Source organism: Vombatus ursinus, unplaced genomic scaffold (assembly GCF_900497805.2).
Source record: "Vombatus ursinus unplaced genomic scaffold, bare-nosed wombat genome assembly UNPS02014770.1, whole genome shotgun sequence".
Taxonomy (NCBI): domain Eukaryota; kingdom Metazoa; phylum Chordata; class Mammalia; order Diprotodontia; family Vombatidae; genus Vombatus; species Vombatus ursinus.
In genome coordinates this window covers 39,336,779-39,354,435 of record NW_020954548.1, presented here as the reverse complement: position 1 = coordinate 39,354,435, position 17,657 = coordinate 39,336,779, and the positions used below count along the sequence as shown (strand labels likewise).

Here is a 17,657-nt window from a genome sequence, read left to right as displayed (position 1 = left end):
TTTGGTTACTGAGAAAAACCACTGACCATGAATTTATTGATTGTTGACTAACCTAATTAATAAATTAATTATTAATTACCCAGAAACTGTTTTTATTCATCACAGGGGCTAGATTTTTCATCCATGTATTCATTTTGACACAGTTTAATTTTTACAGCACAAAATAGTTCTATTCTTTTATTTAACACTTCAGAGCAGGAATTCATCTCTGCTGCTATATACAGTATGTGTTAAAAGAAGCATTGCCATACTAGAATAAATATTTCATAGCAACTTCTGAGAATGTGAGCCATGGAGTTAGCTAGACTTTCAATGAACTGTATTTTGATAAGTAGCTGCTGCAGATCCTACTAGATAAGTATTAAATAAACAATTCAGGCAGAGTCAAACATTAAAGGAAAGCATAAACCTGCAAAAGAAAAAAAAATGGAGCTAATATGTGTCTTAACTATAGTTTTACTAGAACATAAACCTTTAATCTTTGGGCTGGAAGAGAAGTCATCCATCCCCCTGCCTCTAAACTGTACCATACCTCTCATCCAGTAATTCATAATGCCTTATATGCATAATTTATAAAGTTTGCTCAAACCAACCCTGTGAGGTAGGTGGTACAAATATTAGTGACAACATTTGTCTATTGACAAGATTTGTCATCACTGGCAAATAGACAAGAGCTAGTCCCCATCCTTTGTATGCTAGTCCTTCCCACACTTAGGAAATCTTCCTCCTTAAATCTTAAATCTTTAACACCTTGTAAAATTTTGGTGAAGTTAAATGCAAAATAAAATCTTATAGTAATAATAATGGTGATATCATTTCTATAACACTTTATAGTTTGCAAAGTACCTTACGTATGTTATTTCATTTGATCCTCATAACAAGTTTGTGAGATAGGTAATATTCTAATTCCAATTTTACAGTTGAGAAAATGGAGGCTGAGAGGGCTTAAGTAACTTGCCCAGGGTCACTCAACCAGTAAGTGTCTAAGGCAAGATTTGAACCAAGATCTTCCTTACTCCAAGTCCAGTGATCTATCCATTGCATCATCTACCTACCTCTGATCTTCCCAGTTCATTGAGGCAGAACCCCCCCTACCTGTTGAGCACAATGAAAAGGGAAGAATGGCCGGGGTTTTAGGTTTTCAATATAGTTACTTTTCTGAATTCTGTTTGCGTTTCAGGGATACATCTGGTCAGGGGAGGTTTTGCACCATTTTCAGATCCTACTCCAGGGGTGCTCAGGTAAAACTAAAAATTTTTTTTCTTGTCATTGATTTTCTAGTGTTTTTTTTTTATCTGAATTGTTAGCATGACAAAATTAAAGTATATAAGTACATGTTTTAATCCTCTTTTAAGAATGTTACATCCTTTCCTTCATTAGTTTATGCTGATGATCTGCCACAAGTAGAGGTTTTCTTCTCAAGTGAGTGTTCCTCACTTCACTAGTGTTCAAGGAAAAATAGCTAGTGGTGAGTAGGATGTTTTAGCCACATAACTCTAGTTTGCCATTAATGACAAAAGTAAAAAGTATGTATTAGTTTTTGGTAGCTTACTTTTAAGTAAGTGTTTCCTCTTCACTTTTCTTTCACTTTCTCTTGATTCTTTTATTTTTCTTTCTCATTCCACTGAGACCAGGTAAGTGTCACAAACTTTTGAATTGTAGAGTCTTTGGAGAGGTTAATATTGCAGACATGATAACAAAATCTAGATAACCTAGAATTCTGGTTGAATATTTCTTTACTCTTAAATTTGCCAAAATTTATATTTTAAAAACAATGGTATATTTGGGGAAAGCATTAGTCTAGGAGTCAGAAGACATGGGTTCAAATTCAATTCAGTCGTGGAAAATGTAGCAGATTTGGGGGGGGGGGCTATTAAAACTGATGTTATTTTTGTATTAAGTATCTCTTCTGTGGCTAGGGTTGGGCCAGGGGCTAGAGGAGATAAAAGTCTCTATTCATGGAATTTACTGCTTAGCTGGGGGATATGACATACAAATAATTATAATAAAAAAATAATTCATTAATACATTAAAGATGCCAGTAAAATGCTTTGAATTCAATTAAACATTATTTAATACCAGCTATGTGCAATGTTTTGTGTTTCTTAGGGTAGAAAATAAAAAAATGATAAATAGTCCTTGACCTCATCTCCAATCCTCTTTTTCTGTTCTTTGTATATGGAAATGTTTATGTTTGTCAAGTTCATGATAAAAAAAATTAATTAGATCATCTCATTTTTTGACTAAAACTAGTTTTTTAATGGGAGACATTTTATGTTTGTTCAAAGCAAACTAACTCAATGGTTTTGGAACCAAAACTGTTTAAAGAATGGCAAGTAGTCAGTCCATTTTGCCTTAAGCATGGGTACATTTAGGAGAGAAAATGAGATAAAGCTATAAAAGTAAATTGTGGCCAAGGGATGAGTGAGGATCTTTGGTGGGCTGCACTTTAAGAAATTTGGCTATTATGTGTTATACTAGATTATAAATTCCAAGTAGGGAAGAGCCATATCTTTATCTAAACTTTATATCTCACTTTATCCAAACCTTATAACTCACAGTAAATGCTTAATAAATGTTTGTTGAATTGAATTTCGTAGGATAGATTGAACAGGGAAGAGATAAGAGTAAGGGAAGATAGTTAGAAAACTACTAAAATAATTCTGATGAGAGATGAGGACCTGAAACTAAAGTGATATGATAGTTGAAAGGAGGGAATAGGTACAAGAAGCATTACACTACATTCTTTTCCTTCTGACATATTCCTTAACTCCTGCGTTCTGGTTTCTATCCCTATTCCTTTGCTGAAACTGGTCTTACAGAAGTCACTAATGACCCTCTAATTACTAAATCAAGTGGCATTTTCTCAGTCCTCATACTCTGTAAGATACTTCTGTAAGATCTTGCATCTGTTTCCAAACTGTCCCTTTTCTCTAAATTTTTTAAACTAACATTTAACCTAAGAGGAAAGGTGCATATCAGAAACCTATTACAAAAGCTGCCAAGGCAACAGGACACCTGAGTCCAGAAATCGGGGAGCTCTTAAACCAGTTTGAAAACTTTGACTGTAGAATCAGGTGAGTGTGCGCTAAGCCTTGGGGGTGGTTAGGGCCCAGAACTTACATGGGGCTGTAACATTGTTCTCCCACCAGGCCCCCATATCCCACCTCCTTGGAGTTCTTTCAGTGAAAGGGAAGGGGTGAGCATGCTCTTTTGGCTTGTACTGCCCAGATACAGTGATATTTGAATAAAATCTATGCATTACCACCAAAAAAAAAAAACTACCCCTTTTTAAACTCTTCTCTTTAGGGTTTCTGGACATAATGCTATTCAGATTCTCCTCATACTACTGCCAGAGAGTGTACAGAATGAGGAAATGAAATGAAGTCAAAAGAAATGTAGATTTAACCTTTATCTCTCATTTGAAAATTCAGTATCAGAATTGTTAAGAGCACACCACGGATTATCAGCACAACTTTATCATCAGTTCTTTAACAGGACTTAGGTGAGGTATAATATTATAGTGATAGGCATTATATAATACTATTCTAGCACCTTTCAGTGGCCTAAGAGGGAAATGGAGCTGATTCTCCAAAGTTAGGCCTTTAACTAAAATTATCAAGTACCTAAGTCTTTTGAAATTTAACCTCAGATTGAATGTAAAAGGGCTTTGGTAGACTGCGATTTTTTTTTTTCCTTTTTTGGGGGTGGGGTGGGGCAAGGCAGTTGGGGTTAAGTGACTTGCCCAGAGTCACACAGCTAGTAAGTATTATGTATCTGAGGCTGGATTTGAACTTGGGTCCTCCTGACTCCAGGGCCAGTGCTCTATCCACTGTGCCACCTAGCTGCCCTGTGACTGAGATTTTTCTAACAGACTTGCGTGTAGCTAACAGAAATTAAACCATCATATCTGTGGGTTCATGATAATCCTAATGAGACGGATAGTCTCTCAGTAAACCATGCCTAAATTTATGAATCAAGGCTACCTTCACAAATCATGTTTATAATTAAATTAATAGTACATACAACAGCATAGCCGTCCATCTAATGTATGCTTCACCTTGCTTTGTTTGCATACTTACATTAAAAACTATGGGTCCCCTATAAATTTTTTAAAAATAAACCGCATAGTTCTTTTTGTGGTGGCAAAGAATTGGAAATCAAGGGGATACCCATCTACTGGGGAATGGCTAAACAAGTTGTGTTATGTGACTGTAATGGAATGCTATTGTGCTGTAAGAAATGATGAGCAGAATGCTTTCAGAAAAACCTGAAAAGATTTACATGAACTGATTCAAAGTAAAATGAGCAGAACCAGGAGAATACTGCACAGGAACAGCAATATTGTACAATGATCAACTGTGAATGACCTAGCTGTTCTCAGCAATACAGTCATCCAAGGCAGTTCTGAAGGACTTATGATGAAAAACGGCATCCACCTCCAGAGAAGAAATTGATGGGTCTGAATACAGATTGATTATTTTTCTTGGTATTTTTCTTTTTCTTTTTGCCTATGTTTATAATCTATCAAATTCCTTGCATTCTCAAGGGCAGGGAGAGGAGGGAGAGAGAAATTGGAACTCAAAATTTAAAAAAAAAAATGTTAAAAATTGCTTTTACATGTAATTGGGAAAAATATAAACCATAAAACAAGCTACATAATATTCAGCAGCCCCATACCATACTTAATTAGTATTGTTAGATAACAGTAGTAAGTATTGAAGTCTGAAGTTCAGAATTAGTGTCCTAATTCACTATTGAAATTTTAATAATTATGTCTTTAGTCTTAATTGTAAATTTGGTCTAATTTATTTCCAGGATATGGCTTGTGGGTCTGTGCTAGCTTTCAAGACTCATTTTAAGTTTGTTAACAATAGCACTGTCTAGTTAGATTTTTTTGCAGGTGGTGAGGCAATACAAATATAAATAGTTCCATAGAATGGACAGAGTTTTCTAAGACTTATAGGGATCTGGCTCAGTTTTTTTTTTTTTTTTTTTTTGTAATGTAGTTGTAGTTCCATTATAAGTGCTGCTTTTTACTGGTGCCAAATAGAGTGAATTGGTAATCATTTGAATTGACTTGGAAATTTTCCCATTTTATGGTTTCACTCCAGGGGTTAAAATCCTATGTTGAAGCAATTTTTATCACCCACATTCATCTCTGACATGACAGATGTCATTCATTCTCAGTATTCTTTCATGATTAAATTTGTTTAAAATCTTGAGGCACAAAGGAAAAAGGAAGAAAGAAGTAATTGAAACCTATGTGAACAACCTATCTTCAAACATCTTCAGTGCTGCTTAGATTTAAGGAATTTATACAGAAAATAAATCAACATAGTAATGTCTGTGACTGACAGTATGTGGGGCCATATCACATGAGCCCATTTGCTTTTTTGACAGGCAAGCAAGGCAAACATGAGGAAAGAAGGTGGTATGCTCATGGTACTAAGTACATGCCTCTTCTCTTTGCTGTTCTCCAGAGCAACACTTAGCTGCATTTTTGTTACTTTCTTTCTGTTTTATTTGGGGATTGGGAGGAGTTTGATAAATTTTCTTTATAACATTTTTCCATACTATTAAGTTGCTATATGTATTCTAGCGTCTGAAATATCTGCTTGCGGAAGGGAGCCAAACAGTTTATTCTCTAATTCCCCTTGGTAGGAGTGGTTCTGCATCTATCAAAAGACAGTTATGAGTAATAAGAAACACACACAGGGCACATAGTTCTCTTTCTTTGCCTAAGATTCCTGCCAGGAAGTTTATTTTGTTTAAATAGATTTTTATTGTGGGTACCTTTTTTTTTTTCCTCCAGTTTGAAATAAAATCTTTTCACTGAAATGTTTTCTGTAAGATATGCTGTTTTCTTCCTGGAGGAGTACCTTTCCATCTGGGTAGGATGAGGAGAAAAGATGGATTCATGTGTGTAAACTAGCCTGCAATTCCTGCTGTACTTTTTTGAGCTCTGAAAACCAGCCCTTGTATTAGAAATGTGCTTTAGTAATAGAATAACTGCATCATTTAATGTGATTGCAAATATACTTGGAAGTTTTTTTTTTCAAATGAAAGGATTTATAGTTTATTTGGATGGAAACCTTCCCCTTACAAAAGCAAGCATAAGAAAAATTTTAAATGTCCAAGCTAATAAAACAAAAATAAAAGATTCTCAGAAAAGACATTTGAGCAAGTAAACTGCCAAAGGAAAGGAAACATCTGGGCCAGGTGGATTTACAAATTATTTTTTATCAGATGCTTGAAAGGCAATGTGTAGCTATGCTATGAAAATTTTTCTTATAAAATAGAGAGAAAAGGTACTCTACAAAACTTTTTCTCAGGCAGAGATTGTCCAAATAGTAAAACTAGAGAGACAAAGCCAAGAAAGAGGTTTAGTCCAATTCCACCAATAAATGTCGATGCACATATTTTAAGTAAAATCTTATATAGACCATATAGAAATATATCTAGAAAACAAGACTAAATTAGACTCATACCCAAAGTTCCAAGGCTAGTTCAGCATCAGGAAAAAAATTAGTATAATCACATAAGTGAAAAAATTTTTCAGTGGCATAATTTCAATAGATGCAGAAAAAGCCTTTGGCAAAACACAAAGCACTTATTCATGTGAAAAGCCCTAAAAAGTGGAGTTTATTCCATAGGAGAGACATTCCTCAATATTACAGAGTACATGGAAGCAGAATACCTTAGCTATCTCACAATTTCTCCAGCAAGAATGAAAAAGGATTATTAGAACAAAGTAATGATCAAGAAATTCGAGAAAAAAAACCAGTTAATGTATATTATCAGCCCACATCTATGCAAAAAGACTGCCCAACGCATGCTGACACTAGGAAAGAGGAGGTCCAAACAGAAAAGCCCGTCCCAGGAGCACATTTTATGGAAGCCTGAAGCTTTTTACAGGGTCAGGGTGATAGAACCTGTACCAGGTTTCTAACTAAGGATTCCTGCAACCTGAGGCTATGGTACTCTCACTTCAAACCAGGGCTTAGGAGCTCTCTCCGGCAGTGGATAGTATTTTTTAACATGGGTCCTTTGGCAATGTCATAGATCATTGTCTTGATCAGAGTAGCTAACTCTCACATTTGATCATCATTCCAATATTGTGGTTACTATATACAATGTTCTCCTGGTTCTGCTCACTTCACTTTGCATCAGTTCATGTAAGTCTTCATAGATTTTTTTCTTACTTGTCATTTCTTACAGCACAATACTGTTCTGTTGCACTCATATAGCACAACTTGTTCATCTATTCCCCAATTGAGAGCATCAGTTTCCAATTCTTTACCACCCCAAAAAGAGCTGTTATAAATATTTTTGTGCATATAGGTCCTTTTCCCTTTTCTTTGGTCTATTTGTGATACAGATCTAGTAGTGGTATTACTGGGACAAAGGGTATCAGGCTTCTTAGTCTTTACTCAGTCATTTAATCAGCAAGTATTTGTTAAGCACCTACTATGTACCAGACACTGTTCTAGGTTATGGGGGTTCAAGTACAAAGAATAAAATACAATCCCTGTTCTCAATGAACTTTCATTCTAACAGGGGAGATGAGAAGTACACAAAATATGTGCAGCATAAATATAAAATTAATACATACACACACATGCAAAAGACAAAGAAGGTAGTTTAGGAAGAGGGGCTCTAGCACTTGAAAGGATTAGGAAAGTCTTCATGCAGATGATATTGAAGCTGCATTTTTTTTAGGAAGAAAGGGATTCTGTCAGATGGAGATGAGAAGCAAGTGCATTCCAGGCACCGAGGACAGCCACTTCAAAGGCATAGAGATAGGAAATAGAATATTGTGAATTAGTAACAGAGAGAAGACCACTTTGTTTGATTGCATAGTTTAAGGTGAAAAGTATGCAGCTGTGGAAGTGAGTTGGGGACAGATTGTGTAGGACTTTAAAATTAAAACAAAACAGATTTTAATTTATTTTATTCTAAAGGCAATAGTATTATTATGCAACTGGAATTGTTTGAGGAGAGAAATAATATACTTTGGCAATAGAATGTAGGATGGATTAAGTGATGAAAGACTTACCTAGACCAAGGGGTGATGATAGCCTGAACTAAGGTGATAGCTACAACAGTGGAAAGGAGGGATAGGCTGGTAGAAATATTGAGAAAGTAGAAACATCAAGATTTGTCAAGTGATTTGGATATGTGAATAGGGAGTACAGGAGTCATACATAATGGCAAGATTACCCATCTGGGGCAGCTAGATGGCCCAGTGGATAGAGCACTGGCCCTGAAGTTACGAGGACCTGAGTTCAAATCCGGCCTCAGACCAAATACTTAACACTTACTAGCTGTGTGACCCTGGGCATGTCACTTAACCCCAATTGCCTTAAAAAAAAAAAAAAATACTGAAAGTCTGTTGGTGCCTTTGACAGATAGAGGAAAATTTGAACCCAGACTTTGGGAGAAAGATAACGTTTCGTTTTAGACATGTTGAGTTTTAAGATGTCTCTGAGGAGCCCTAAGAGATCAGAGAAAGAGGTGAAAGATCCATATGTACAAAAACATTTGTAGCAGCTCTTTCTGTGGTGACAAAGAACTGGATAGCTAAGGATACATCCATCATTTAGGGACAACTGAAGAAATTCTGGTATAAATGTAGTGAAATGTTATAATGCTGTAACAAATGATGAAGGAGATAATTTTAGAGAGACTAAGAAAAATTTGTATGAATTGATGCCAGGTGAAGAGAGCAGAAACAGGAGAAGAGTTTAGAAAATAACACTATAAAGACAAAGAGTTTTAAAGGACTTAAGAATTCTAATTATTTCAGTGACCAATCATGATTTCAGAGGACCCATGATGGAACATGTTACCTACTTCTTGATAGAGAGGTAATGGATTCAGGGTATTGACAGAGTTGGATAGACAGACAGACAGACACACACACACACACACACACACACATGACATAGCCAATGTGAGAATTAATTTTTGCTTGACTATGCATGTTTTTAAAATTTTTTTTATTTGTTTGTTTTTAGTTTTCAACATTTACTTCTATAACATTTTGAGTTCTAAATTTTTTCCTCCTACCTCTGCTCCTCTCTCCCCAAGGTGGTGTGCAATCTGATATAGGCTACACATATACACTCATTAAACATATTTCCATATTAGTCATGTTGTAAAGAATTAGAACCAAAAGAAAAAAAAGAGAGAGAGAAAATCATATGCTTTGATCTGCATTCAGACTCCATAATTCTTTCTCTGAATGTGGATAGTATTTTTCATCATAAGTCTTTTGGAATTGTCCTAGAACCTTGTATTGTTGAGAAGAGTTAAGTCCATCAAAGTCAGTCATCACACAATGTGGCTGTTACTGTGTATGATGTTCTTCTGGTGTAAGTCTTTCCAGGTTTTTCTGAAGTCGGCCTGCTTATCATTTCTTATGAAACAATAGTATTCTGTTACATTCATATATCACTACTTGCTCAGCCATTCCCCAATTGATGGACATTCCCTCAATTTCCAATTCTTTGCTACCACAAAAAGAGCTACTGTAAATATTTTTGTGCTTGTGGGTACTTTTCCCATTTTTATGATCTCTTTGGGGATACAGCCCTAAAAGTGGTATTGGTAGATCAAAGGGTATGCACAATTTTATAGCCCTTTGGGCAGACTATACATGTTTGTTACAAGGGTGATGTTTTTCTTTTTAAATGGGTGTATTAGGTAAGAAACTAAAACAATAAATTTTTGTTAATTAAAAAAATTTTAAACAAAAAGACATCTCCATGGCATCTAGTTTGAAACATCCAATAGACAATTGGTGATATGAGAGTGAATCTTGAGTGGAGAGGCTGGGGTTGGATATGTAGATCTGAGAGTCATCTGTATAGAGATGATAGCTAAACACATGGAAGCTGATGTGCTTGCCAAAAGAGAGAACACAAAAGGAGAAGAGAAATGGGCCCAGGACAGAACCTTAGGGTTACATCCACAGTTTTGAGGGTATGTTGTCGATGATGAATCAGCAAAGGAGACTGATAAGGAACAGTCAGATAGGTAGGAAGCGATCAGGAGAGAATAGTATCACAAAAACCCAGAAGGAAGAGATATCCAGGAGGTGACAGGATGGCAGCAGATAGATTGAGAAGGATGAGGACTGAGAAAAGAGCTGCATTCCAGCTGCACTGGCCTATTTGCTATTACTCACACAGGACACTGTATGTCCTGGTTCCATGAATTTGCCCTGGTTGTTCCCTATGCATGGAATGCTTTCTTTCCTCACCTCCACTTTCCTTCCTCATTGTCTTCTTGTTTCCTTCAAGACTCAGCTGAAAACTACACCTTTTGTTGGAGGCCTTTCCCCACTCCCTTACTCCTTTCTGCCTTCTTTCTGATATATCTTGTGTGTAAATAGTTATTTGCATATTGTCTCCCCTATTAGAATGTGAGCCCCTTGAAAGCAGGACTATATTTGAGTCTTTCTTTATATTGCCAACATTTAGCACAGTACCCAGCACATAGTAAGCACTTAATAAATGCATAATTACTGACTGACTTGTTGACAGATTTATGTTATTAGGGTATTGTGGTATACTGGCAGAGCAGGTGACTCCATTTCATTCTCAAAGTCAGGAGACTAATGCCATAGTTTGGGAAGGTAGTGGTAAAGGCCTGTTCTAGGGTACAGTGAGAAGAGAAAGGAAGGAACAAGTATAACTATTGGAAGCCCTTTTCTCAGAACCTTGTAGAGTGTCTGGCACTGAGTAGGTGCTAAATAAACTCTTTCTGATTGATTGCTGTCCTTGACTCCAGAGGGAACTAGGAGTATACAGTGGGAGTTGCAGAGTAGCAGAGTTTAGCTCAATGCACATGAGAAGGGAAAACTTCTTAGAAATTAGGACTGGCCGAAAGGAGAATTGGCCACCCTGAGAGATGTGGGTTCGCCTTTACTGGAGATTCTTCGAAGAGAGATTGATGTCAACATTGTTGTAGAGGAGAATCTTTATTACCAAGATTGGACTAGATAACAGCTAAGTCCTTTTCACTTCTTAGATTCTCTGATTTTTAAATGTGTTCCTTTTCTCTCCTCACTGATGCCACCCAATTATAAGCCCTCCACTTTTCTGAACTATCACAATAAACCTAACGAGTCTTTTCACTTCTGCTCTTCTCGTCATACCACACTGCTATTGTAATATTCCTTATATATGTGGTCTTATCATTACACTGAAATAAAACATTCATTGGTTCCCTATTGCTTGAGTAAAGTTCAGAATGGCATTCAAGGCACTCCACACTCTGGTGTTACTTTACCTTTTCATAAGACTCCCTTCCATATATTCTATACTCCAGCTGAACTGTATTATTCCCAGTCTTCAGTGCATACTCCCACATTTGGCTACCTTCCTGCCTTTGCACATGCTGTTCAGAGCATCTGCAGTGTGTTCTTTTCTTTCCTCCTATTGAATTCTTATCCGTTTTTAAAAATCCAACCCAAATTCTACGTTCTCCACGAAAGCCTCCTGGGTCTTCCCTCCCTCTTGCACTTTCTTTGTATATCTCATGCATTTGTCTATTATCTCCCCTGGTGCTTGTTGAATTGATATCTGTGTACTCATTAGCACTTCACCTAGTAATGATGATAATTGATATTTACTTAGCACTTTAAAGTTTGCAAACTTTTATATGCATATCATCATATTTTATCCTCACAAAAATCCTGAGTTAGATATTATCATCCTCATTTTATATTTGAGGAAATGGACTCCAAGAGATGAAGTTACATTTCTAAGATCCCTCAACTAGTAAATGGCAAAGCCAAAATGGGGAGACTTTGGTTTTGAGAGGTGCCATCTTAAAGTGAATCAAGTACTAGACTTGATGTCAGCAAGATCTGGGTTCAAATGCTGCCCTCAGATACTTATTAGCTGTGTGACCCTGGGCAAGTCATTTAAACTATCTCAGCCTCAGTTTCCTAATTTGCAAAATGAAGTGAATGGATTTGATGGCCTCTAAGGTCCCTTGACTCCAGTGTACCACAAAATGGAAGCCTAAATTAAAGATATAAGAAGGGATTGATTATTTAAATTTGGAAAGTTTGTGTTTGTTTCTTTCTTTTGCTTTGAAGTATCAGATACACCTTTGTAACCAAAGGCAATAATCTCTAGCAGATTTTATGCCTGTAGAGAGCTTGTTTATTATGTAGGCTATTTTTTAAGTTCTTTTATTCCCAAATATTGCCCAAGATTTGAGTTGCTAAGAAAATTCTTCCTATGTTTCTTCATAAAAATTTTAAAAACCAATTAACAGTAATACATCTATATTAATTTTACAGTTTACAAATCAGCCAATCAGTAAGCATTTATTAAGTGCTGTTACATGTGATTCATTTTACTAAGTACCTAGAAATACAAAAACAAAAGGGAAACAGCTCCTGCCCTCAAGAAATTTACATTCTCATAGAGACACATATGAGTATATTCAGAATATATAAAAAATGAATACAAATTAGTTTTGGGAAGAGGTGACCTGGTACCTGGGGTAGGGGGAAGAACCAGGAAAAGCTTCATGATGGAAGTGCTCCTTGTACTGATGCTTGAAGGAAACCAGGGATTCCAAGACCCAGAGTAAGGAATATGAACATTCTGGATTTGTGCAACAGCCCGTGCAAAGACTCACATGTACAAATCGGACTGTAGCCCAGTGTGGCTGGTTTGTATAGTTCAAGGAGTAAAATAAAGTGTAAGAAGACTATAAAGATAAGAAGGGATTGGGTTATGAAGAACTTAAAAAGGAACTTTGTTCTCAGCTACTCTGGTGAAGTAGGTGGAACAAGTGTTATTTAACATCAGATTCCATTAGATGCTAAGTAACATGTCTCTTATGTTATTTTATCATTAAGTTTCAACAAAAGTAGGGCCTACAAGATATGGAAGATTACGTATACGATCAGATGATGGCCAGTGCTGATTGGTTGTTTTGTTTTAATCTTGGTTACAGAGGGAGGCTAGCTTTGTTAGGAAGTTGGAAATAGATGTAATGTAATAACAAGAGGCATCAATAAAAAAATTAAATTTCTTCAATGTCTTAAATTTCTGTAAACTCCTTGTAAGTTATGTTGTAGTGGAAAGAACTCTGGACTTGAGAAGACTTGGGTTCTATTCCTGCTTCTGTGACATCTTCCAAATTTAGGTTTTCTTATCTATAAAATTAATATTCTCATTTATAAAGTGTTTACTATGTGGCAAACATTGTGCTAAGCACTAGGTATACAAAGAAAGACAAAAATAGGCCCTGTCCTCATGGAAATTAAATTGTTGTGGGGAAGACAACATGTAAATACTAGATATATAAAAGATATATACAGATATTATAAGATAATATCAAAGGGGAAGGCATTAGTAACTGGGGGAACCTGGAAAGACCTCATGTATAAAGTAGAATTTGAGCCAAATCTTGAAGAAAGCCCGGGAAACTGAGAGGTGAAGGTGAGGAGGCAGAGCATTCCAGACATGGGGGCAGCCTGGGCAAAAATGGACTCTTGTGTTCAAGGATCTATAAATAAGCCATTGTAACTGGAATATAGAGGGCAGCAGATGGAGTAAAGTAGAAGAAGACTGGAAAGGTAGAACTAGATTATGAAGAACTTTAAATGCCAGTCCTATTTAATCCTAGAAGTAATAGAGGGCCACTATGGCTCATTGAATTAGGGTCACACCTATATACTTCAGAAAAATCACGTTGGCAATTTTTTGGGGTGGTACATTGGATTAACTGCTATTGCATTTGATGATCTAGATCTAGGCAAGAGATAATGAAGGCTTCATCTAGAGTGGAGAGAAGGGCTTATATAGACAAGAGATACTGTGAAGACAGAAACAAGATTTGCGAACATATTAGATATGTCATGTCAATTAGATAGAATGACGAGTAGAGGATGACACTGAGATTGTGAACCTGGTTGACTAGGAGGATGGTGGTGCTTTTGACAAAAAACAGGGAAGTTCAGAGGAGGGGAGGGTTTGGGGAGAATGAATGATGAGTTTTGTTGTGGACATGTTAAGTTTGAGATGCCTATTAGCACCTTAACCAAAGGAGTGGGCAGAACAAAAACATTTTGGTAGTACTTCAGTGCATCTGAAATCTTGTCAATATGGCTCCTGACTTCAGCAGTGCAGATTGCACTCTAACTACACCTTCTTATCGTCTCATCCTGAATAATTATTGTCCATGTTCTCTTATAAATCACTTACAGGGAATCTATCCAGTATGCTAAGGGCCTTCTTCTAAGTCTCTTCACAGTGTGTGAAACCACTAGAACATTCAGGTGGTCCACCTTTACTTTCTTACGTGGATAGCTTGCCTTCTTTTCCAAGCAATATTTCTCTGGGATAGCCCTTATGCTGCTTCTCCTGTGCAGTCTTTCATTAGCAATATGTTATGGCCTATTCATACCTACCATGCAAACTCTCAGTTGCTTTGGAGTTGACCTGAAACTGCAATTCTTCTGTGGTATTCTATGACTCTCAGCCATATAGTATCGCCACAAGAATATTAATGTTAAAAAGATTCCCTTTTATTTCAGAGAGAAGCCGTGAAAGCACTGCAGTCTTACAAATGCAATCCAACTCATTTTCTTCCTTCTGTTCTGGTCTGGGTCCAGTTCATTGTCCAGCTTCAGTGTCTAAGACAAAACAGCATTGTCTGGGCAACAAGCATTTTCATCTACTTTTTATTTTTCTTTGTAGATAGTTAGGACCAACTTCCTTGAGTAATTATAGATTTCCTTAAGGAGGATCAGTAGTGTTCTTTGGCTTGATAGAACCATAGAGTGTTATCAGCAGACAGGAGCATCTTGGAATCTTTGGTTTGGAATCTGCATTGAATATCATTCATGACGCTGGTAAAGATCTTTGGAAAGCTGTGTCTCCTTGTGCCTGAATAGATATCAATATTCAGAGACCTTTCAAATAAGTCATTTCTGATTTTAGATATTTCAAGAAATCCTTTTTATTGTGACACATGCTTATAAGCAAATACTCTTTAAAGGAATCATTATGTAGTTACCAACATGCCACTGAAGAGTGAAGGCTTGGCCCAACATATAACCTATGTGTCCAAGTGAAATTTAATAGTGGATATAGCACAGCCCACAGGCCACAAGGTGGTGAGAATGGATGGGGGACCATCACTGTATGTTCCTCCCAGGCCTGTGTAGAGTCTTCATGTGTGCACACCAGTAGTGAGCTCCTTCTTCTCTGGAGGAAAGGAAGTGGTAAATCTTTGGCATCAATGCCATTTGAAATTGGGTTGCTCTTAATAAGGTGAAAAGAACTTTGCTTTTGATCTACTTTATCAGTAGAAGTCTCACCTTTATTCTAATCTTAAAGGTTTGGAGAGTGCTGATAGGGCATGGGTGCACGTGACAGGCTGCAGAGAGGCTTTCTGAACTTGTCTTTAGTCTTTTGAACAATTTTGCCTTGCCTCACATTCAACACCTTCAGTAGCCTTAGGCACAGGTGGCTATTATTTTGATAGGATACCTTATACTTGGCAGTTACTTCCAGTTTTGCACGAACTACCTTGAAGAAATTATTGTCTTGGGAGGATTGAAGTGGTGATAAAATCTGCACAGCAAGGCTTCATGCAAAGGTTTAAGAGACATAGAAAAAAACTCTTGAATTTTTAACAGGCATACTAAGAACTTGACCTTTTATAGACAAATTCATACATCAGTGGCACCTCAAATCATGAAGTAAAGCAACAGCAGTCACATAAGACTACCTACCTGTAACAGTATGTGCAATACTTTGTTGGAGGAGAGAGTACTAATGCTACTTTTTTCTCTACTGAATCAGTTGCTTTCTTGTATTCAACAAAGAATGAACACAATGAGATCTTGTATTTTATGTACTTTTTAGCCAATTGTGTGACTATAAAAATATGTAGTCTTGAAAAAGAAAGACTTTGGGGAGACAGTAGATCTATCTTGAAGGACTGTCCAGTGGAAGAGGCTTAGCGCCAGAGATGAGAACCAGAACAGCCTAGAAAGGAGAAGACTGGGGAAATGATATAGCCTATCTTCAAGTATTTAAAGGGTTATCTAGTGGAAAAGGGACTTAGTCTGCTTGGCCCCTATAAAGAGTCACATTTAGGATTGAATAAGGAAAAAAAAATTCCTATTGGAGCTATCTATCCAAAGGTGGAGTGAGCTTCCTCAAGGTAATGGGGTTCCTACTCATAGGAGATCTTCAAGCAAAGTCCAGATGACCCCTTGTCAGGTATAACATAGAAGGCATTCTTACTTAAGTACAGTTTGCACTAATTGCCTCTGAGATCCCTTCCAACTTCAGTTCTAAGATTCTGTGATTCTCTTGGTGGCTGAAGAAAAACTTTCTCCAGTAACTGACACCCTGTAGAATAAATCTACAATATTGGTGGCACTCTTGTATATTCTGTCCAAATAGCACATATACCACTTGGTGACCTGTTTCCTTTTCTTACTTTCATCAACAAATGCTCTTAATGCATGTGCACATTGTTCTTAGGAGATTTTGTAGAAATGAGAAAGCAGGTCTATCAGTTAGTAGTTAATTTATTTTCTCCTTTCTCTTTTTTGCTAAGTTAATTTTTCCAAACATTTGGTATGCATGACCTTTTCTAAACATTTAGTATCTTTTCCTTCCTCTTTTAGTTAGCTTGAGAATCAATCTCAGCATTCTCAAAAGTATGTTGTCTTACACCCCAGCCTCCTTTCAGTGGAGAGGTAAGGGGACTGTGGGTATGAAATTTGCTTTTAATTGTCAAAAATAGTCAGTGTGTCCATTGGTTTTGCTGAACGGATTTTTATTTCCCTTTGTTACAAAGGAAGGTTCATGTGGGAGGAATGGAGATATACAAAAATGACTGATAGTGTTGCCTCTAGCAAAGACTATCTCCTTTGGCATATCTATATATAGCCTAGTTCAGCTGCTCTTCCCATCTTTTGGGGGTTTTTATGGTGCTATTTCTACTGCCTCCATTGCAGCCATTGGCTAGAATGAAAAGACTTATTTGGAGTTTAAGGTTCTTTCTGAACTTAAGATGCAGAAGGAGACATACATCTTTAGACATGGATAGTGCAGGAACTGGTTTCTCTTGACCATGAATACTGGTTACGAGGGTTTGTTTTTCCTTTGTTGTTATTATTATTTTAATAGGGGAGGGTGGGAGGGGATGAAAGAGAAGGAAAATAAATGCCTGTTCATTGGAAAAAAGAAATCAGGGGTTAAAAAAATAACCTTCTCCTGGAGACTTATTATAATGAATAATTAAAAGAACCAATAATGCTCCTTTTTAGGTGATGTGCTGTTTTAGAATTCTTAACCATACTTTGTTAGTTATTGAAAATATGGGAGCATAATTAAAGAAAATATAAATGATGAATGATGTTGTTTTTTGGGTGCTTGGGTTTCTTCTGGTAACAAAATTTTTCTGGGAATTTATTAACCATAGACTACCCACCATGTATTATTGTGAAATTCTGACTAGTATTCATATATTTTAACTATCACCTTTTCTTTGCCTATGATTTTTACAAATGTTTCTGCTTAAAATCTCAATGGCACTAGGAACCTTAATGTTCCATAAGATGAGGCATGTTACCATTTATACTTGGCTTTAGGAATTAAGAT

The 17,657-nt window shown here is 36.6% G+C and overlaps 1 protein-coding gene across 4 annotated transcripts in view; it reads left to right on the top strand.

Moving 5' to 3' along the window:
* Positions 1-17,657, top strand: part of RAB40C (RAB40C, member RAS oncogene family) — a 66,372-nt gene that overhangs the window by 39,049 nt on the left and 9,666 nt on the right. For all 4 annotated transcript variants that reach the window (XM_027863171.1, XM_027863170.1, XM_027863172.1 and 1 more), the window contains exon 4: positions 1,181-1,241. In XM_027863171.1, the coding sequence (XP_027718972.1) occupies positions 1,181-1,241 (61 nt within the window). The remainder of the gene's footprint in view (positions 1-1,180; positions 1,242-17,657) is intronic.